Here is a 22,820-nt window from a genome sequence, read left to right as displayed (position 1 = left end):
TGAAAAATATGAATTTCAAGTAAATGCTCTGAACTTACCTCGGTGTCGGCCTACATCTTTCCTTTGTCCCTTTTCTAAATCTTTCCTTTGTGAAGAAAGTAAATTCTTCTGTTCAATGGCTTTCAGAGCACATTCTCTGGAAATGTCCTTTATCTTTTCCCTCTGGTCACTGTGGCTTAATTTAACTGTTAAAAAAATTATTCATACAAGGGTGTAGAATACCTCTATAATTTTAAAAAGCAACATAAAGTATATAATGAACTTCTTTTAATGTGTACTAGATCTCAATATGGTGTTTTCCTTGCACTGGGAATATTGTTGTTGTTAATCCCTAAAGCATGTTGGGAACAGAAAGAACCCTGCTGCCAAAGCAGTAAGAGGTAAGAGTCACTGCATGGTTGCTATTTACCAACCACTGTTGCCACTGTCTCTAAGATGGGTACAATGATTATTTACACTTCAGGTAAGGAAACTGGGGCTTTAGAAACAAGCTCAAGTATACACTGCTTCTAAATGTAGAACTGGGCAAATGAAGCCAGCTGTCTTGTTCCAAAGCATACATACTGCTTCTGTATTTAAAAGTAAGCATCTCTGACAAATATAAAATTTCTAAATCGAATGACAATATTAACAGCTATTATATAAGACAGAAAAAAAAAACAAAATACAGCATTTCATGAATTTTTTTTTCTCTTTCTCTGCAGTGCTGGTGACTGAACCTAAGGCTTGTGGATGTTAGATAAGTACTCTTCAATGAGCTACCTGAGCTACAACTCGGCACTAATGTAAATCTTTATTGCAGTTCTTTGTTAATAATTGTTCATTCTGGCTGGCTCTTAATGTTCTTGACTAAGCAGATTACTTTATGGTTAGATATCATCTAAGTACCATTTTTAAAAATTGCTGGTAAGTTATCTTGAACACCTACACAATTATGAGTTTTGTATATTTTTGAACCATAATACCCACAGTACTAAGATATCTCACGTTGTGACTTGTGAACATTAAAAAGTCATGGGATGACAATAACAGGAGTTGAATAAAAAAATGAGGTTAAGAACAAACTATAGGTAAAGCAATTTTGAACCAATTACTGGTGTACTCATGAAAGATGAATTTTGGCACATAAGCCAAATTTATTAACATGTTTTTCTAAGTTGATTATTAACTTCCCAAAGGAAAATCCATTATAGCTTTCTTTGGCAACAATCAACACATAGCATGAGTCCTATAACAGGTCAGAGTGCACAAGGAAAGTCAACTTATCAAATCCCATTAGTCAGTGCTCACTAAATCACATTCATCAAAAGACTATTTTCTCAGGTGCCAGTGGCTCAAGCCTGTAATCCTAGCTACTCAAGGAGGCTGAGGTCTAAGTATCTCAGCTTAAAGCCAATCCAGGCAGGAAAGTTCATGAGACTTTTATCACCAATTAAACACCAAAAATGAAAGAAAAGAAAAGAAGAGAAGAGAAAAGAAAGAGAGAGAGAGAGAGAGAAAGAAAGAGAGAGAGATAGAAAGAAAGAGAAGAAAGAAAAAAAGGAAGGAAGGAAGGAAGAAAAGGAAAGAAAAGAAAAGAAAAGAAAAAAGGAAGGAAGGAAGGAAGAAAGGAAGGTGTAAGGTCCATTCCTGGATGGCGAACAGACCTCGCCCAGTACCTGCGTTACCTAGGCAACTGGGACACCTGGAAGAGGTCACATCTGCATCCGCTGAGGTCGCATCTGAATTTGATGTGGCCACACCTTTCCCCGCCCATACCCTATATAAGGCCTAGCCCAGGCCCAGATGCTCTCTTGCTGCTCTTTTCTTGCACCCTCTGTTCTATTCTAGCTCTCTCTGTTCTTTTCTTGCTCTCTCTCTTTCCCAGCCACGTGGAGTGCCAACCTTGCCTAGTCCCAGCAGGTCTACCCCTTACCTGAATACCACGTGAGTGCTACTGTTCTTACCCCTCTCTCTGCTCTTTTCTGGCTCTTTTCTCTCTCTTTCCTCTCTTCCCAGCTCTCTCTCATTCCCAGGCCTTTCCCAGCCACGTGGGGTGCCAACCTTGCCTGGTCCCAGCAGGTCTACTGAATAAACCTACCCCTTACCTGAATACCACGTGTGTGCTGGTGCAGTTCTTACTCGGCTACCTCTTTCTAAAAACCTAACAGAAGGAAGGAAGGAAGGAAAAGAAAAGAAGAGCTGACAGTGGAGTCATGGCTTAAGCAAAAAACTCTGGGACAGCACCCAGGCCCCAAATTCAAGCCCAAGGACTGGCACAAAAAAACAGATCATTTTCTTTTCCTGGTATCAAGAAAAGCTAGTTAAACATCCTCCTTTTGTATGGGTCTGACCCATACAAGTTTGGGTTTAGTAACTGCAGAAAAAGCACTGCTTAAGGACAATGTAAATAGTAATTTAAACACAAACCCGGTCCTCTCCCTCCACTTGTCTGAATGTGGTTCCGACTGAATGATGGAAGGTTATTGGTTTGAAGTTTTTGATTTTCCTTCTGTTTTGCTTGATCACTGAATCCATTTTCTTTGGAATTATCGGCTTTATAAACTGCAGACTTTTCAAATCCTTAAAAAGATGATAAGCAAAACCACATCATCCTCTTCCTTTCTATTAGGTGAGACCTGTGAGTCATCTTTGCAGATGTTTTAAATATAGACAAATTACTTACAACTTGGGGTCAGACATCACTTAAAGCTTTCTACATGCTGCTTGTAATGCACCCAGTATTAGCCTGGCTGCTTCAGACTTTTACAGTTTACTAAACCATTTTAAATTCTCAAAGCTTACTGTTGAAAAGAGCTACCAGACAAGCAGCATCTTTGGGGCTGTGTGACTGTGAAAGGTGCTTCTCAGGCCACCAAACATTACTGCAAAATCTTCCTGAATTCCACTTTGCCAATATTATTATTTTTTATTTTATTTTTTTTCCTCAGCATTGACTTTTATATTCAGTTTAACAACTCCCAGTTAATTTAATAATAGGGAAAAAAACACAAAACAATTACCGATATTTTCTGCCACCGATTTGTAATGTGACCAGTGGACAATCTGCCTGAGCGCATCCTCGGTAGAGACAGCTGTGCCATCTGGATTCGCATAAAACAAAAGCAGAGGCTGGAAGTGACATCGGACACACTTGGAGACCACATCTTTCCATTTAGTTCCCACCTTAAAACAAACAAAAAATCACAATGAATAAAAACAAGTGAAAATCTGGTAATCAATGCATTGTATATACCAAATTAACCTGAATTTTAGTATTTTTAAATACCAAGATGCAAGCTGTTCAACTATCATATTACATGGTTACTTTTACTTAATAACTTAGTCTAAAAACAAACTTATTCACATATTGTTACAACTTTAAAAAGTGATGGGCAAAAATGCTAAGTCTTCCTGTAAGGAGATTAATTACAGAATTTTTAAAAAAGCGTTCTACATACTTGGTTGACTGACTCTTGACAGAGATTCAAGAACAATTCAGTGAAGAAATATAAGAATCTATAACAATGTTGCTGGAAAAACTGGAGAGCTAAAATAGAAAAATAACTTTCTCCTCATTACCTATAAAACATAAAAATTAACTCAAAATGAGTCTTACATTAAAACCTATAAAATATAGAAGAAAATCTTTCAACTTTGAAGAAGGCAAAATTTCTAAGGATACCAAACAAACTGTAGAAGAAAAATTAACTTATGAATTTCTTCAAAATTAATCAATAACTTTGCTCAATCAATAACTAAAAGGTGAATTCTAGGTGCATTACAAAGCAGTATATAGAAAGCCTTAAGTGATGTTTGACTCCCTAAGTTTTAAGTAATTTGTCTACAGTATTTAAAACATCTGCAAAGATGATTCACAAGTCTCTCCTAATGGAAAGGAAGAGGATGATGGGGTTTTGCTTATCATCTCATGATAGTTCTAAATAAGCAACACAGATGTGGTAAAGGAATAGTGAACAAAATAAAGAATTTCTACAAGTTATAAATAAGAAGAGAATTCAATTTACAACAGTAGATAAACATCTGACTATACATACACACACAAAACACACACACCAATAATGGCCAACATGCACATTCAAAAAAATGCTTGCAAAAAGTATATGACGTGTAAAGGAAAAGCAAAACCACAGTGAGATATTAGAACACATCCACTACCAGAGGTAGAAGTGAAAAGACTGTAGACATGGAATGCTGCTGAGTATGTGGGATAATAGGAATTCTCACACTCTGATGGTAGGGAGGTAAATGAGTACTACTCTGAAAATGAATTTGAATTTGGCCATTCCCTGCAAAGTTGAACATCCCTTACCACAATCTGAGTACTAGAAGAGCAATAAAAAAATGCTTTTTTTTAAACCTCAATAGATGAAAGGATAAATGTTTACTGCTATAACGTGAAGTAACAATAAAAATGGATATTGTGTTGAGGAAGCAAAATAGCAGTAACAGTGATTTGCCTGGCTCAGGGTAAGAAGGGAGACCTTATAACACAAGCACAGGAGACAATTTTTCTAAGATTGTAGAATATTCTCTATATAGGACTGGGTGTAGCTCTGTGTTGGAATGTTTGCCTAACGTGTGCTTTTGAGTTCCACCCCAGCAATGCTAATAAAAAAATTCTACATACTAATTATGGTAGTTATTTACATGTATATATTCATTAAAATTCAAAATGGTACATTTTAATGTTTCAAAATTATACCTTTTTAAAATTGACTTAAAAATAAAAACAAAACCAACTAGCCAATCAGATAACACATAATCTTCTAACATGATGATTTCTGCAAGGAAATACCTTTTTTGAAAAATTTCCAAGAATCTTTTCTAAACTACACATACGGGTTATTTACCTTCTTTGCCTAGAACTCTGAAAATATACCAATTGGCAAACAAAAAAATCTCACAGATTAACATGCTTAATTCCTCTTCCAAATTTTGACGATTTAAACGATGTAAATACAAAGTATGAGCTCTAAAACCTTGCTGCCTGTGAACTTAAGAAAGGACTTCTCAAAAAATTCCTACACCAGGGGCTGGGAAGGTGGCTCAGTGGTAGAGTGCTTGCCTTGCATACGTGAGGTCCTGGGTTCAATTCCTCAGCACCACATAAGCAAAAAGAAAAAAGCTGGAAGTGGCACTGTGGCTCAAGTGGTAGAGGGCTAGCCTTGAGCTGAAGAGCTGAGGGACAGCGCCCAGGCCCAGAGTTCAGGCCCCACGACCGGATCCCCCTTCCCCTCAAAAAAAATTCCTACACCAAAGCACTAGGTAATTCAAGCAAAGTGCAAGACTCCAAGTCTGAATGTCAGTGCCATAAAAAAATCAATAAATTAATGGTTTTCTTTACAATATAAAAATGGTTGTAAAAAATTTAAGATAAAACATATATATTTAATTTCTTATAGCACATGTAAGTTTTATCTTTTGAAAAAAAGGTACATTAAAAAAAAGCATGTTTTCATCATTGCTTACACAAAGCAACTGTGAATCATCTACAAGGAGTTGTAGAGAGTCACAGTGATCAGAACACAGGGAATATCACTGATAGTTATAGTGATGCACTTTTTAGTCATTTTCTTTATTCTAGCTTTGGGATATAACTCAGTAGTGTATGCCTAGCTTATGTGAGGCCTTGGGTTCAATCCCTAGCACTGTTTCCTGCCCCCCAAAAACAATTCTAGAAATGGATTTGCCTTAAAAATGACTTCAAAAGAAGTCAAATTTCAAAAATAAAACCTGTGATTTAATGAGGCTATTTTATCTTTACATTCATTGCAGCTTTATATAGTTGTATCATTTCATCTATTAGCATATCATTTATTCCTAAAGAACAAAGAAAAGTTACAATGATTGTTTCAGTTAATGAAGTTTCACTTGCCTCTTTCACATTTGCATCATCAAAAAACACCCACTTGGAACTCTTAGTATGAAAGGCAAAGGCACAATAATGTCGGCTGGTATAGCAGATCACACCAACAAGGTGAAGTTCACTATTTTTGGCATTTTCATCGGTAACCCTGTAAAAAAGCTGTTCAAAAGATTAAAAAAGTACATTTAATACTGTATCTTAAAACATGAGGAACAGTGGTATGATGAATCATGTGTCTGACTTATTGAAAACCAGTCAAAAGCACAGTGCTCCCAACCCAGTATCATGGTGCTATTACTGAAGATTCTGCTGACACTGAACCCTTAGCATTTCTACTTTTAATTAGTCCACAAAACTTAAAGACCAGTAAAATGAATAAATTAATTATAAAATAGAAAAGTAGTACAACGTCTCTAATGGCACACGATTGATACCCTGTAACAAATACTCAAAATGTGACATCAATTACATATTTCTGATACACCTCTTTTGAATCACAATTTGAATATACATTAGATTATTATCTAAAGGACAATATCTAAAATCTCCAATGTAATATAAATCAATTCAGAACATTAACAATTAAGTACATCAACAGAACTACAAATTAATGCTAAATCTTAAACACTTATACAGATTAAATATCATATATACTTATGAGAAATGCTATATGTATATATATACATACAATACATGTACAATATATATATATGTATTATATACATAATACATATATACACATGTATAAAAACCACTCTGTCATTATCATCACTGCCGAGTGAGAAATAATGAGATAGTCTCTCACTGACAGATGATGGGAAAAGCATTCCACTTAGCCTGGTCTAATTAAATTCATCTCGTAATACAGAACACCTGAATATTATTATTATCAAATTAAAAAAATTAGGCTCTGGAAAAGAAAAGCTACATGTATTATAACATATGGAAGTATCTCAAAGAATTTTTAAATAAAAGGAAAAAAAAGCATGCAAACAGCTAAGATACCCCAGGAAGATAGAGATGTGTTGCCAGGTTCCGGACCACATCTTCCGTCAGGTCTGAATGTTCGGAATCCCACACTAAACCAATTGTGACGATCTCTGGGCAATTCATTAAAACACGGCGGATTTTTATTTTTTGACCACAGTTACTCTACAGAAAAGCACAAAAGGCAAGTTTTGAAATTATCCAAACATCTACCACAGGTAAAGCTTTGTACAGTTAAAACAAGTTTAAGATATATTGGGAATGTGTTTCTTCAGTTTATCAGAAATTGACTTCTAACCAGCTATTTGTCTTAAATACTGCTTAAACAGTAAGTAGTCAGTCGCTTAAACAAATTAGTCATTGGGTTTATTTATTTTTTATTGTGAAAATACTGTACAGAGGGGTTATAATTACATGGGCAAGATAATGAGTACATTTCTTATCAAGCATTGTAGCCTCCTCCTTTGTTTCCCCTTCCCATCCCATCCTCTTCCCGCCCCCCCCAACCCTCCTCCCCACCCCCCCACCAAAGTTGTAAAGTTCCTTTTCGACGACTTGTACGTCTCATTGTTGCAATGGGTCCACCTGTATCCCTATTTAAATGATTTGTTTTTTCCCTTCCCCTCCACAAATTATAACAACATCAAATACAGTGAAACCAGGGGTTATACCGTGGGAGAGGGACATACAAAGCAACAAAAAAATAATCTTATGGAGGTTCCTCAAAAGACTCCACATAGAGCTCCACTATGACCCAGCAATCCCACTTTGGGGCATTTACCCAAATGTTCACAAACAAGACCACACTAAAGCTACCAGCACAACTACGTTTATTGCAGCCTTATTTACTGTAGCTAAGATATGGAACCAACCTAGATGCCCCTCAGTAGATGAATGAATCAAGAAAATGTGGTATATATACACAATGGAATTCTATGCCTCCATCAGAAAGAATGACATTGCCCCATTTGTTAGGAAATGGAAAGGCTTGGAAAAAATTATATTAAGTGAAGTAAGCCAGGCCCAAAGAAACATAGGTCCCATGGTTTCCCTTATTTGCAATAACTAGTATATGTCTGAGTCAAGCAGAAAAGGTCAGTTAAGTTGATGTTAGGGAAATGAACCCTAAGATATGTATTCAAATGTTTTTTTTCTTTCATGCGATTGTTTCTAACACATTTATAAGATTATTTCTTTGTTGCTTTGTATTTCATTGTTATTTTTATAGATCTATTAAAACAAGAATCCATCCTTTAAAAAAGCAGAAAGCACCAGGCACTGGTGGCTCAAGCCTATAATCCTAACTACTCAGGAGGCTGAGATCTGAGGATCTCCATTCAAAGCCAACTATTGCAGGAAAGTCTATGAGACTCTTATCTCCAATTAATTACAGAAAAAGCTGAAAGTGGTGCTGTAGCTCAAGTGGTAGAGTGTTAGCCTTGAGCAAAAGGAACTTAAGGACAATGCCCAGGCCCAGAGCAAAGCTCAGGAGCAAAAAAAAGTAGAAAGCTCTTGAAATAATTAGCAATTATAGGTGAGAAAAGAGTATTATTCATCATGAGTATCTAAAGAAAAAAAAAATACTTAGGAGGCTAAGATCTGAGGATCTCTGTTCAAAGCCAGCTGGGGAGGGAGAATCTTATCTCCAATTAACTACCAGAAAACCACAAATGGTGCTGTTGCTTAAAGTTGTAGAGTACTACCCTTGAGTGAAAAAGCTCAGGGACAGCACCCAGGCCCCATTCAAGTCCTCTACTGACCCAAAACCCTACAAAATCCTTGTTAGTTGATACATTTCAGAATACTGAAAAAAATTCAATCAACATAAATAAGCTTAAATCCCTCACAAATTTATGAATTTTCGTGTGTGTGTGTGTGTGTGTGTGTGTGTGTGTGTGTGTGTGCCCGTGTGTGCCCGTGTGTGCCCGTGTGTGCCCGTGTGTGCACGCGCTGGTCTTGGGGCTTGACCTCAAAGCCCTGGGCACTGCCCTTGAGTTTTGTTTTTTGGTTTCTTTGTTTTTGGCCAGTTCTGGGACTTGAACTCAGAGCTTCTCTTGCTAAAGGCTAACACTCTACCACTTGAGCCACAATGCCATTGCTGGCCTTTTCTGTTTATGTGGTACTGAGGAGTCGAACCCAGGGCTTCATGCATGCTAGCAAGCACTCTACCATTAAGCCACATTCCCAGCTTGAGCTTTTTGGTTTAAAGCTAATGCTCTACCCACTGAGCCACAGCTCCACTTAAGGCTTTTTTGGTGCTTAATTGGAGATGAGTCTCACAGACTTTCCTGCCCAGCTTGGCTTCTAACCACGATTCTCAAATCTCAGCCTCCTGAGTAGCTAGGATTACAGGCATGAGCCACCTGCAACCAAATATTTTGTTTTGTGTTTGAAATGGGGTCACATTATGCTGAGCAGGCTGCTCTTAAACTTGTATGTTCAAATGATCTTCAATTCAGCCTCCCAAGTAGCTCAGACAAGAAATAGATACTACTATCCCCAAATAAGTAGGTGTTTTTAAAGAAGCACTGCTAAGGTAAACAATTCACATGGTATAAAGCTACCCAAAATAACATTAAGAAAATATAAATCCTGAAAGTTATTTCTACATATAAAAATAATATTTACTGATAATATCTGAGTGCCTATTTTCAAATTTACAAACATAAATTTATCCTAGTATTTTCCAAAGTATACTTACAGGACATTTCCTGTAGTCATCTGTTGTATTTGCTGCTTGAAGCAGTTCTGCAAACATTTCTGGTTTAAAGCGTTCATGCCTTTCCATCATTCTCTCAACTTCATTGCTACCAAAAAAATTTTAAAAAGCAGTCTCAATATAGGCCACGAACTTAAAAACAAGTCTAATGAATTACACGTGAAAACATTATCAATATATATTAATAGATTGCCTCACTTCTTCTGGTTAAAACATGACTATATCTGAAAAATTAACTATAAATCGACATAAAGTGAAAAATTAAGTTTGGCAGGCATATGATGAAAATGTAGTACAAGTATAGAATAACACTGCAATTGTGCTTTGGTTTGGGACTACCTGAATGAAGGTAATATGTCCTGTCTGAAGCAAAGGCATGAAGCAAATGATTCTTTTATTCAATTACTTAATAATTAGAGACTTGAATGTGAACTCTCTACTCTAAAAAAAGGAGGAAAAAAATTGTAGGACAGGTTTTTTTTCTCTCTGGCTCAAAGTTCTCAGAAGTTTTGATTTCTTCTAGAATTAAGTGCAGAAGTCACAGCCAAAGTTATTCAAGATGGACTTGTGCCTTTGTTCCTATTACGTATGCCAATTATTGTTCTAGAGCAGAGGCTGCATTTTGCACTCATTACTGGGGAACTCTGTCACTCTATTCACTTCCCCAAGAGTCCCACTAGTACACTTCAAGGCATTAGAAACCTTTAAACAATGACTTAAAGATTTTCAAAAGGAAAGCTGAAACACAAATTGCCAGTCTAGAAGTCCTGCTTCTGCTCAACAGTAATGTAACTGTCCTGGATATGTTCAGTAGTGTAATAGTTTATCTATAGAATTCAAAAAGTATAAGCATCCTCTGACACACTTCACACTTCTGTTAGAACGCACCAAATCTGATGATCTCAAATAGCATTTCACAGAATATTTTTACAAAATGGAGCATGGGAGCACTGGTTAACTAGACCGACAGTGCAGTCAATCCAACTTGGATTGGAATCCTCATCCAGACAAGGTAGGGATATCTGGGCCTTGAAACCATTTGGTACATAACAGAACAGACATGCTTGTGTCTTGTCAGCTGTCCACAGACCATTTAGCTATATTGATAATTCTGTATGGCCTGCAAATGATGTTAGAAATATCCAAAGGGCCCTGAGCCCTGAAATGTCTTCTGAGATCATAAAACCTATTTTCTTTTCTTCTTTGTACTGGTCCTGGTGCTTGAACTTAGGGCCTAGGCACTGTCCTTAAGCTTTTGTCTTCCAGTGCTCTACCACTTGAGCCATAGCTTCACTTCTGGCCTTTGGGTGATCAACTGGAGATAAGAGTCTATGGGCTTTCTGGTGTGACAAGGTAACTTTGGAGAAAAAAAAATATATGCATATATATCTCACTCCACATATCTCACAGAGCTATGGGGAGCAGCCACATTGAGAAGGTGCTACTGTTCAAGACTGTAAATCCCTGACACTTGAAACTTAGGTGTGTTCATGGCTTAGGTAGTTTGGGTGAGAGGCAGCCATGAATGGAGGCTGTACAGAGGAAGAGGGTCTGATGAGGATCCAATGAAAGGTTCAAGAAGTGAGATCGTGGGCAGTATAGAATTCAGGGTTCAGTGGCCTCTACCTTCCCAGACCGGTTAAAATTCTGCAGCTGGCTATCCGTTTCAAATACCATCCCCACTGCCATATGAATTGAAAATAAAAAGTAACAGCTGATTACACTTGACTGAAATTTAGAATAACATTAACTCCACACAATGGTTATTATACAAAAATCTTTACAAATAGGGCCTGGTATGGTGGCTATCACCTTTAATCCTGCAAAGGTAGGAGAATCATAGTCTGAGATCAGCTTACAGTCAAAAAGCATGGGACCCTATCTGAGAAGGAAAGCAAAAAGGGTTGTAGATATGGTTCAAGTAGTAGTGTGCTTTCCTAGCAAATGTAAGAGCCTGAATTCAAAACTCAGTACTGAGAAAAATAAAATGAAAGGAAGGGAAAGAAAGAGAAGGATAGGGGAGGAGAAGGAAGAGGAGAATGGAGAAGGAGAGAGGAAGGCAGGGGAGATAAGGAGTGGGATGGGATGGGAAGAAAGGGCAGAAAAAGGAAGAATGTTTCAAATTTTTTCTTTCTTTTCTGCTTATCCTAGCTTTTATCACTGTGAAGGGACTCAGGGGAGCTAATAGGAAATCCAGCCACTTATAAAGGGAACATGGGGTTACAAACTAACAAGATGAATTTTCCACAGCTCCATTTACATAGTCTCTCATTTCAAGCTCCACAGTCTATGCCTAAGTAGAAAATCTGAAAATTTGCACCATTTTGTACTATTTTGTCCACTTTGCAAATGTACAGGTTAAGCATCCCTAATCTGACATTTTAAAGTTTGGAATGCTCTGAAATGTAAAACTTTTTGAGCACCAAAATAATATCACAAACAGAAAATTCCAAACCTGAGTTGATCACATGGGGCATGGTCAAAATTAAAACACAACATGAAATCACCTTCAGGCAAAATGTACAAGTTATGTATGGAACACAAACTTTATTTATTTATTTATATTTTTTTGGGGTCCAGTCGTGGGGCCTGAACTCTGGGCCTGGACGCTGTCCCTCAGCTCTTCAGCTCAAGGCGAGCACTCTACCATTTGAGCCACAGCGCCACTTCCGGCTTTTTTTTTCTTTTTGCTTATGTGGTGCTGAGGAATCGAACCCAGGGTCTCATGCATGCAAGGCAAACGCTCCACCACTGAGCCACCTTCCCAGCCCGGAACACAAACTTTAAACCTGGGTCCCATCCCCTGAAGAGCTCATTATGAATATGCAAATATTCCCAAATCTGAAATTCAAAACACTGTTCCTCCTGAGTGCTTTAGACAAGGAAGGAATGATAACCTATGTTAAATGACACACATGCAACCAATTCAGACTACTGAGATAGGTATCTCCTAGGACCCTTTTCAGAAGGGTATTTGCAGGCCTCAAACAGTGAAGGGGAGAAATTCCTACATGTTCTTGTTTTACAGAAAAAAAAAATGCTCCATGTGCTTAAGTGTGTGAATAACATCTGGGTTAAATACACTTGGTCGATTCTTACCATAGGGCTGTTGTAGAAATGTAGCGTACAAACTCAGTAAAGGGGAGAGGGTCTGATGACGCCCCACAGCTACGACACACACACTGCAGGTAAAAGCAAACATTTAGTCCACTGTCCACCAAGCATGAGCAACGTCTCAAAAATAAGTAAGCCTCTTCACCTGTTCATACAGGGTCATAGCAAACTTCTGGTGAGGGATACAGGATTTAGAGGTACACATGTCTGCATCTCTGCTTGGCACTAGGTGAAAGTGAATCCTTTCCAATATATTTTCCTAATTCAAAATAAGAAACAAACAAAAGAAGAAATGAATTGCTGATTGTGCAGAAAATACTTCATAATACATCTTTTCTTTACTGAACATTTTGCCACATGTACATTTAGGAATGTTACATGTACTATTTGCTTTTCAGTTTTCTGCTGTAATCAACACTTAAAATGGTCAACTATTCAGCTTTCTGCAGTGCTAGTTAAAAAATACTGTTTAATGCAAGAAACATAATGTAACAGGAGTTACCATAAGCAGAAATAAAATCATGATTAGATATTTTAACAACATTAGGAACAATTAATTTTCAGGCACGGTAGTGTTACTGTTTTTAGACCCTGTCTTAGTAGAGGTACTTATCAACTTAGTTGTGGATAAAACTAAATAACCTTAGAGTTGCTTTAAAATCTACTTGTGGGTACAGCAAAATTGGGGAAAGAAAACAGAGATGAACCAAAATTGGTCATACATTCATAACTACTAAAGGTGCATTATAGGATATGGAGGTTCATATTCTATGCCCACCGCTTTAAATTTTTCAAAATAAAGCTTTTAAAAGAGTTTTAAAAATAAAACTATTATACCTAGTTATACCCTTGAAATATCTGAAGGACTATTATGCTTAGATTGGTTAAATACCTATCTTTGTCTTGAGACTTGTTAGTCAGAGCTCAAAGCAATGAATAGTGATTAAAAAGAAGCAGAACTTAGCTTAGGATGCAGACATCTAATGTTACTAAAGCCGCCTGACAATGAGATGGAAACGTGAAGAGAGAATCTGCTGCACTTTGCTACAGGGGTTCAAACTGAAGTCATATGCTCACTTGAGGATGCAACCGAGGTATCAAAACATTGGATGAAAGCAGGGCTAGGGGACAGACCTGTGATCAGCATTAATTTTACACTATGTTCAAAAAAGTACTTTGCAAGGTAATGAGTATAACAGAGAAAAAAAAATCCTCTCTCAAACCAGTCCTCAGGGGCTCATATCTACAGATTAATATTAGGAAAAATAGTTTCCTATATTCTTATACCAAGAAAAAGACAGTAACTTCTTTAAAATCCTGCTTAAACCAACTAGATTATCTAAACTTAAAATAGCAATGATATCCAAACTTAAATGATAGCTAAACTTAAAATATCTAAACTTATACTATACTCCAGAGAGGATCCTGCATTATTTAACAAACCTCAGACAATTTCAGATTTGAAATGCAGACCAATAGGGAAAATCAATTTCTGAATAAACCTTTTCTTAGCAGAGTTTAACCAATAAATTCTATTTTATTCTTATTTTTTTTAGCAATAAGAGATTGAACTTGGGGCCTTGACACTTGCTAGTCAGGTGCTTTACTACTTGAGCCCAGCCCTTCTCCCTTTAGTTATGTTTTTGCTTTTTGCCCAGGCCAGACTTGAACTATGACCCTACTCCCAGCCTTCTGCTGTAGGTGGAATTATAAATATGCACTATCACACCTAGTTTGCTTATACAGGGTCTTGCTAATATTTTGTCTGTACTGGCCTCAACTAGCATCCTCCAGACCTCTGTCTATTAAGTAGCTTGGGTTACAGATCTGCAACCACTGTGTCAGCCAACCAATGGATTCTTTTTATAACTTTCCCCTTCTCTGCAACAAGACATTTCAAATCACTGTTATTTAAGTCTGGATGTCAAGGTATTTTATGAAGTATAATTAGCACACATGAATACATTTCATTTAAGTCTAAGTAAAACTATAAACTTCAGAACTGGGAAAAGCACATGTATGTTTTAAGCAAGAGATCAATCATAAAGAGAAAAAATATGAAAAATGAATCGTATGAATGTATGTGCTGCTACTGGCACATTCTAATCTATACAGAAGTATGCCAAGCAATGTACTAGAGTCAAGGAGCTTTCCAAGTTCAGAAGGAAACCATAAAGATACTCATTACATAAAATATTGCTAATAATGCATAATGTCAAGTAAATTTTACAGACTGAATTCTACGGAAAGCCAGGGAACTAACTAGAGCAGTTTGGTCATACATTACCTGATGGAAATGACTTAATTTGATCCTTGACAAAAGAGTAGTTTGAAAAGTTTTGAGTATTTCAGAAACTTGAGCAAAGGCTGTTAAGCAGAAATACAAAAGATGTGTGAGAAACAGAATGGCAACTATCTCACGATGAAGGAAAATTCAGAAAGGAAGCAAAGAGATACATTGGAATTTAACTAGAAAAGGGCCTTAGAGGTCAGAATAAAAAGTCTTGATTTGAATCACCACAATATTTGGAAGATCAACCAAACATCAAGAAGAAAATATGTGAATCTGGCAGACAGATTAGAGACCCTAAAGGCACAGGACAGATGGACAATAGTCAGGAGTCTTACAGATGCTGAGAGCAGAGGACTAAAGTAAGAAGAAATGGAGGTAAGGATATAACATGAAAATGTAGGCGGGCGCCAGTGGCTCATGCCTGTAATCCTAGCTACTCAGGAGGCTGAGATCTGAGGATCATAGTTCAAAGCCAGTCCTGGCAGGAAGAGTCTGTGAAACTCTTATCTCCAATAAAAACCACCAGAAAACTGGAAGTGGCGCTGTTGCTCAAGTGGTAGAGTGCTCGCCTTGAGCTGAAGAGCTGAGGTACAGCGCTCAGGCCCAGAATTCAAGCCCCATGACCGACAAAAAAAGACAAAAAAGAAAATGTAAGAGGGTTTGTGACAGAAGAAGTTAATTTGCTTAGTAGAAACAGCAGCAAGAGAAAATAAACAGCTGTTTCTTCATGTACTGAGACACTGAATAATCAACATACATAGCTAAGCAGGACAAAGTATCAAGGGGATATTCCAAATTGATTTGTATAGCAGTGACACCAGGCCTGGCAACACCAAGCCTTGATTGTCAAGCCACTGCTCCTGAGCTCTCACCAACCTCTACCCATAACCCCTGACCTGGAGACTGCACGTAAAGAAATGCTACAGCAGGGTCTGGGGTGCACATGGAGGACTTGTGGAAACAGAACCCTGAAATAAGGGATAAAATTTTAAAGTCTTTGGGCCTAACAAATTTTTGTTGTCCAAGATGCCATAAAAACTACACAACTAAGCCAAAGCAAAAATATTACACAAAATAGACTTAAATTGATAGATGGATATGGTAGGGTCCTATTGACAAGTTCTGATACTTTTCTATCTTAAAAAAATTTTTTTTTCATTTGTCTCAGCATCTGCATTATGGAAGGAATAAACACTATTACTGTGGCCTTTTAGGGATCATCTGAAATACAGAGCACTCTGCCTCTTAGGGATCATCAGAGATACTTCTGCCTCTTAGGAATCATGAAAAATACAGAGCATTGTGCCTCTTAGCAATCATCACAGATACTTACAAAGCATTCTGCAGCATCATCCATAAGGCCCAGTTGAAATCGCTGTTCATCTTTGAAGCTTTCTGCAAGAGCATGCCTGATGTTATCAGAGGGAAGTGCTTTTTCTCGGCTGTGTTGAAACTGTGCAAATATTGTCTGGAAATCAAAAGTGCATCAGTATGGTTAATGCCAACAACTTCAAATTACTTCAGTAATTTCATTACAAGATAGTCACTCTGAACATTCTACTTAGAAGCTAATACAGACCAGCTTTTTACACTCAATCTATATAAAAATAAACTACTCAGGTCAGTGAAATATGGGGTCAACTGGCCCAGCCTCTAAGTGCATAAAAACTGAAACAAAATCTCTCACATTCACCTTCAATGACTGATTAAAGAACATTCTAACTGTTGCCAGAAGAGTCTCAGAGAGGTTGTTAAAGGAAGAGAGGTTTTTGTTTGTTTGTTTGTTTTGTCGGTCATGGAGCCTGATCTCTGGGCCTGGGGACTGCCCCTCAGCTCTTCCGCTAAAGGCAAGTGCTCTAACACTTGAGCTACAGCACCACTTCCAATCTTCTGGTGATTAATTGGAGATTAGAGTCTCCTGGACTTTCCTTCCCCCGGCTGGCTTTGTACTGTAATCCTCAGATCTTAGCCTCATAAGTTGTGAGGATTATAGGCATGAGCCACTGACACTAGGCAGGACTAGAGTTTTGATAAGTTGCTTTAAATGTAAATGTATGCTATAGGAAATATTAAATCATTCCAGGCAAGGGTAAGGGTAAGGGTAAGGGTACAAAAAAATCACATAAAAAGTGGTAGGAATTCACTAGACTATTTTTAAAAGTTAAAGTTGACCAAAAGGAACTTTTAGGATTGTTTTTTTGAGAGGCCAAGCAAAAGTCAAAAACTAACAAAGTAAAAACAAAAAATAAGCCTTTAATATATTTACTATTTCCTATTACACTAAATTTGCTTTATAAAAATGCAAAAGCACATTTTAAAAGAAGACCTAATGATTACTTTTAAATTTTAAAGAAAAGCCCATTCCCCCAGTTACCAATTTTCCTCACTTGAATTACTTCTAAGAAATCACTAAATCAAAATTTGAGAATGAGATAGTAAGTATGAATCTGCTTTCTATTTTCCTTCTGAATAAAGCAAGGAAAATACTTTCTAGTAAGTTTCAGTTTAAAGACAATCATCTCCTGGGAGAGAAAGTAGGGAACAAAGGTTTTCAATGACAACCCACCACACAGAACCAATCAGATTGACGAATGTCAGGGGCTCACATAATCCTAGCTACTGAAAAGCCTGAGCTCTGAGGAAGCCAACCCAGCGTAGAGACTCCTAACTCCAAACCAGCAAAAAGTTGGAAGTGGAGCTGTAACTCAAGTGGCAGAGCACCAGCCTTAAGCAAAAAATCCAAGCAAGAGAGGCCCTGAATTCAAGACCCAGTACAGACACGAAAACATAATTTGCAAGATATATAAGAAATTAAAACACAAAAGTGCCAGTTGATATTATCCAAAATTATAATTATGTTATTCACTGTAATAGCTTAAAATACAAATACTAAAAGATGAATAAGTAATACTCAGATTTCATCTCTTCTTTAGCAATTTAATTTTCCAGGTGAAGTTTAAGCTACTAATAGGATACAAGACTGTTTCTTGTACTTTTTCCTTGATTAATACTTTCTTTGCTTAATAGTATTCTCTGTCAGGCATTGATTAACTCTAGAAAACACATGTCCCTGACTTTATGAGCCTTACACTATAATCCCAGTAACAAGAAGTAAGTAAGTAGGTGGCAGAATGTGTAAAGATATGTGAGAAAAGATCAACATACAGAATTGCAATCAAAAGAAAAGTAAAGCAGTGCAATGAAGAATGCCACAGAAGGATGATTTTCCTTTTACCTAGAGGAGTGAGGGAAGGCCTGGCTGATGGAAAAAGTAACATGTGAAGGCAAGCAGAAAGGAAATAAGGGTGTTGGCCTGAGGACCGCTGGAAGAAAAGCTTTTCACACAAAAGGAGCAGTGGAAAGACTTGGAGATGGGATCCAGCTCTGAGAGAGAAGGCAGGAGAGACTGATGTGGCAATGTATGTTTGTGAAAGGTGGGTTTTGTTTGTTTGTTTTGTTTTTTGGTGGGGAGAAAGCAAAGACAAAGGCAGAGGGGGAAACAGCAGGCAGACAGGTCATTGTGAAGTGTGATGAGAGAGCTGGAATGGAACACGGAGCGATTCTGATTTTTAAAATTGGGCAAAACACTCCCAATTTCCTGTGTGGCAAATAAAATGTGATACCACAATTTGATCCAGGTTTATTCTTCATCCTCTAACAATAGCACTATTGAACCATGTTTGAAAAGGATATTACGAAATTTCTTTTGGTGTTTTATGCAAACAACCTTTTCAGGAACATAAAAAAAATTAAGGCAGATAAATATATTTTGCTATTTTCCTAAATAGGCATGTATATTCATTAAGAATATTCAGGAATATAAAAGAATAAAAATTTTTATATATAAAATATGATGCTGGAGGTGGCTCAAGTAGTAGAGTTCAATTTAAAATGTGTTAATAAAACTTTAAATTCTTGGACAAAAATGAATGGCTAATACATACCAAACTCCCCTTTGGTTTTCGTTTCCCTTTTATCTATGCACATCTCAGTCGTGAAAAGGATCTAGTTCAAACTGATTATGTTACTCCTCTACTCTAAATAAGCTTGAAACTTCCTCAGTTGCTCAGAGAAAAAGCCAAGATTTTTTTCATAAAGACATAGAAGGTCTTCAGACTCTCAACTCCTGTCCCAGTTATTAACTGCCCTGGAACTAATCACCTCAAAACTTGGTCACCATAATTTGCTTATGCATCTGAAATATGGCAGAATGGCTCCTCTGCTCTAACTGTTGCCATTAGGTACTGTCTGACGCTGGGACCTAGAGTTATGTGAAGGTGGCTAGCAGTTGGCTATTGACTGAGACTTCGTCTGGTGCTGAGTGCAAGATGCATGTGGCCTTTCCCCATGGCTACTTGGTTTCCTCCAAGCATGCTAGCTGCCTTCCAAGAATAATAACCCCAAGAGATGGCACAAGAACTCTATCACTTCTGCTAATCAACTAAACTCAGGTATCTTGCAGAATCAGTTCTGTCTGTCAGCAATCAGTGGCTGTGGCTCACCATGCTCAGGAGTTACCCTGGAGAGGAAAAATGTAAAACACTCAGCAAACATGCTTCAAATCTCCAGCAGGCCCTGCCATACCTCTGAGCTCATCTCTCAGCACTCCCTCCCCTGCTCACAGAGCTGCTGGCTTTGTGACAGCCAGGATTTATTTGGTGTTCCTAGAACATGCTGAGTACTCCCACCTTAAAGGCAATTGTTGCTGCTATATCTACCTGGAAGACTTTTTTTTTTAAAGACAGAGTAACACTATGCAGCTTAGCTGGCCTAGAACTTGCTGTGTAGACCAGGCTGACCTCTGCCTTAGCCTTCCAAGTGCTAGGATTACAGTCATGTGCCACCAAGCTCAGATCCTGGAAAACTCTTCTACCACAAAGCCTCTTAGCTCATGTTTTCTCACTGAGGATTTTCTGGCCACTCAACACTCCCTGCTCGTTCCCCCTGACTTGCTTTTCACTCCTAGCCACTATCACCTAGCATGAGTAAAAGTCTCCTTACTTTACTGTCTTCTCAGTAAGAATACAAGCTCCTTGAAAACGGGGAGTTCTTCCTTTCTTTGAGACAAGTCTCACCAGGTAGCTCAAGCTGGCCTTGAACTTGAAAGCCACCTGGCTCAGCCTCCTGAGCTTTGAAGGGCAGAGATTTTTATCAAGTCTGCTCATCAGGAAAGACAATAGCACCCAGACCTAGTGGTAGCTAACAACCATTTGTCAAAATGATAAACAATTACTTTAAAATAAAAAAGATGCTAATAGTTAAGCTATTTTTTCACCTTTCTTATACCTAAGTGGAAGATAAACATATATATCTGAACATGCATTTAAGAATTTATCTTTAGGGCTGGGAAGGTGGCTCAGTGGTAGAGCGCTTGCCTTGCATGCTCGAGGCCCTGGGTTCGATTCCTCAGCACCACATAAGCAAAAAGAAAAAAGCCGGAAGTGGCACTGTGGCTCAAGTGGTAGAGCGCTAGCCTTGAGCTGAAGAGCTGAGGGACAGCGCCCAGGCCCAGAGTTCAGGCCCCACGACCGGACCCAAAAAAAAAAAAAAAAAAAGAATTTATCTTTAAAGTCAGGCACCAATGGTTCACACCTGTAATCCTAGCACCTGATGAGGCTGGAGGATCTCAGTTCGAAGCCAGCTGAAGTAGAAAAGTCCCTGAGATTCCATCTCCATAATAACCAGAAGAAAAAAAAAAAAACAGAAAAAAAACCCTGTGGCCCAAGTAGAAGAGCACCAACCATGAGTAAGCTAGCTAAGTGAGAATATAATGCCTTGAATTCAAACAAACAAAAATTCATCTTCGAAACAATAAATCACTTGATAATAAATTATAATTACAAAAAATCTGACCAGATACATCAATTGGAAAAATTAAATTTGGGGGAAATGATTGATAATTCAAGTTACCTTCAATGCACAGAATATGCAGGCATCTCCCTGACACACATGTCCAGTCAGAACTCGCAGGCTTCGTCTGAATATATCCAACTGCCATAAAACCTAAGAAACATGTGTGAAGGAAAAAGAAACAATTAAAATTTCCTCATTGTGCGAAATGGCAGACTTAAGACATTTTAAAAACTGCAGAATGTTAGTAACTTTGAAACTTCCTGTACATAATCACATATATATATATATATATTCATGTAAAAACTATTACATACATGTTGTATATGTATCAAAGATGGATTCAGAAGACATTTGTATTGATTCACATGAAAAACCAAGCTGGGCTAGATAGAGCAAGAAACATCTAAATCCTCAGTTAAGGATCTATTCTGAACAGGAACCAGGGGATACTAAATGGAAGACTTGGCAGAGACTTGAAAGAGGAAGTGATTGTAATACTTGGAACAAGCTGAAGTCTAGGAAGGAAATATAATTAGACTTTAAAGCTTGGGTATACCAAGGAGAGGTCAACTCATTGTGGCAGGAGGGAAGGGTGGCCAGACATGTGTGTGGTCACAGTATACTGAATGAGAAAACAGAATCTGTGTGGTAAAAGGGGTATGGCATGGTAAGCAGCAGCTAAGGAATAATCTGAATACATTTACTACAATTATCCCTTAACAGTCTGCTACAAAAGAGGACAAGCAACCAAAAAAGTGGCAGTTCCTAAAAATCAACTGTGAAGCCTAAATATACGGCAATAATTGTATCTGCCTCAAGACTTCTGTGAAGAATAATATATAATAACATGTAAAGTGTTTAGAGCAGGGGCTGGCACATAATTAGTACAAAGCAAACCCAAGCTATGATTACAATAAGCTAGTACTACTGCGAGGTTTCCCTTTTAACTTCTAGTTACTTCCTCAAATAACATCACTTAGGAAATCCATTTAGGACTGCTTACTTCTCCCTAGGTTAATGAAAACAAATTGATTTTCAACCACTCAATAGTAGACATTTCAGAACTTCCCTTTGAAAGTTGTTTTTCCTTAAGGCATAATAAGATCACTTGCTTATCATTAATGACTCAGTGTTTTGCAAAGTATTTGGTTGTGTTTAGTAACTTCCTTGCATATCCTGAAACATTACACTGAGACCTATTTTAAATAAATTCGATGAAGAAGATGAAAATGAAGGACACTGAAAGAACACCATAGTTGGTATTGGCTCTGAAGGTTACCAACATCCAGTGTTCTACCTCTTGCCTCACTTTGTACCAGCTCTCAGACTGATTTGGCACAATATTCTCTGCAGCTCAGTATCCTTAACAAACTGAGGATGACAATGGTACCTATCTCTTAGGTTTGTGTAAAGATTAAATTTGACAATCTACATAATGTCCACACAGTACATACTAAGAACCTACTGTTTATTATTAAATACAACTTAATTTCTAACTTAGAGAATTTTTAAACACTATACTCATATGTCAAACCAACTTAACTAACTATATTCTCACCAGATAAAATTTTAAAAAGAGTTCAGCTAATAAGATATGTCTGCCTTCTATAATCTGTTTATAAGGTTCGTGAAGCTTTTCAAATGCAACTCTTAATTTCTTTTCCTATCAGAAATTTTAAGTTACACTGGATTGAACTATAGAAAATTATTTTGTGATTTTTAGAAAACTTCTCTGTATATCATTGAATAGTACAAAGCTTTTTCAACATAATAGTACAAATCTCTATCACAAAATAATTCTACTTGTAATTAATACTTAATCGATTTCATTTTTAAAAGGTTGAGCATATTTCACCACCTACTTAAAAAAACAAACTCCAAGCATTTGTTGGACTAATTCATTTTCAAGAATATTTCCTGATGGGAAGGGGAAACAAAGGAGAAGGCTACAATACTTGATAAGAAATGTACTCATTATCTTGCCC

The 22,820-nt window shown here is 37.4% G+C and overlaps 1 protein-coding gene across 2 annotated transcripts in view; it reads right to left on the bottom strand.

Moving 5' to 3' along the window:
• Positions 1–22,820, bottom strand: part of Usp53 (ubiquitin specific peptidase 53) — a 63,041-nt gene that overhangs the window by 19,186 nt on the left and 21,035 nt on the right. For both annotated transcript variants that reach the window (XM_070022511.1, XM_070022512.1), the window contains 10 exons: positions 20,893–20,985; positions 16,316–16,450; positions 12,835–12,948; positions 12,675–12,757; positions 9,558–9,663; positions 6,875–7,021; positions 5,879–6,028; positions 3,003–3,165; positions 2,410–2,562; positions 39–185 (listed from right to left, as the gene is read on the bottom strand). In XM_070022511.1, coding sequence (XP_069878612.1) covers positions 39–185; positions 2,410–2,562; positions 3,003–3,165; positions 5,879–6,028; positions 6,875–7,021; positions 9,558–9,663; positions 12,675–12,757; positions 12,835–12,948; positions 16,316–16,450; positions 20,893–20,985 — 1,291 coding nt within the window. The remainder of the gene's footprint in view (positions 1–38; positions 186–2,409; positions 2,563–3,002; positions 3,166–5,878; positions 6,029–6,874; positions 7,022–9,557; positions 9,664–12,674; positions 12,758–12,834; positions 12,949–16,315; positions 16,451–20,892; positions 20,986–22,820) is intronic.

The sequence above is a fragment of the Dipodomys merriami genome, unplaced genomic scaffold, assembly GCF_024711535.1.
Source record: "Dipodomys merriami isolate MVZ:Mamm:240054 unplaced genomic scaffold, mDipMer1.0.p SCAF_15, whole genome shotgun sequence".
Taxonomy (NCBI): domain Eukaryota; kingdom Metazoa; phylum Chordata; class Mammalia; order Rodentia; family Heteromyidae; genus Dipodomys; species Dipodomys merriami.
This window is presented reverse-complemented; position numbering and strand designations above follow the sequence as displayed.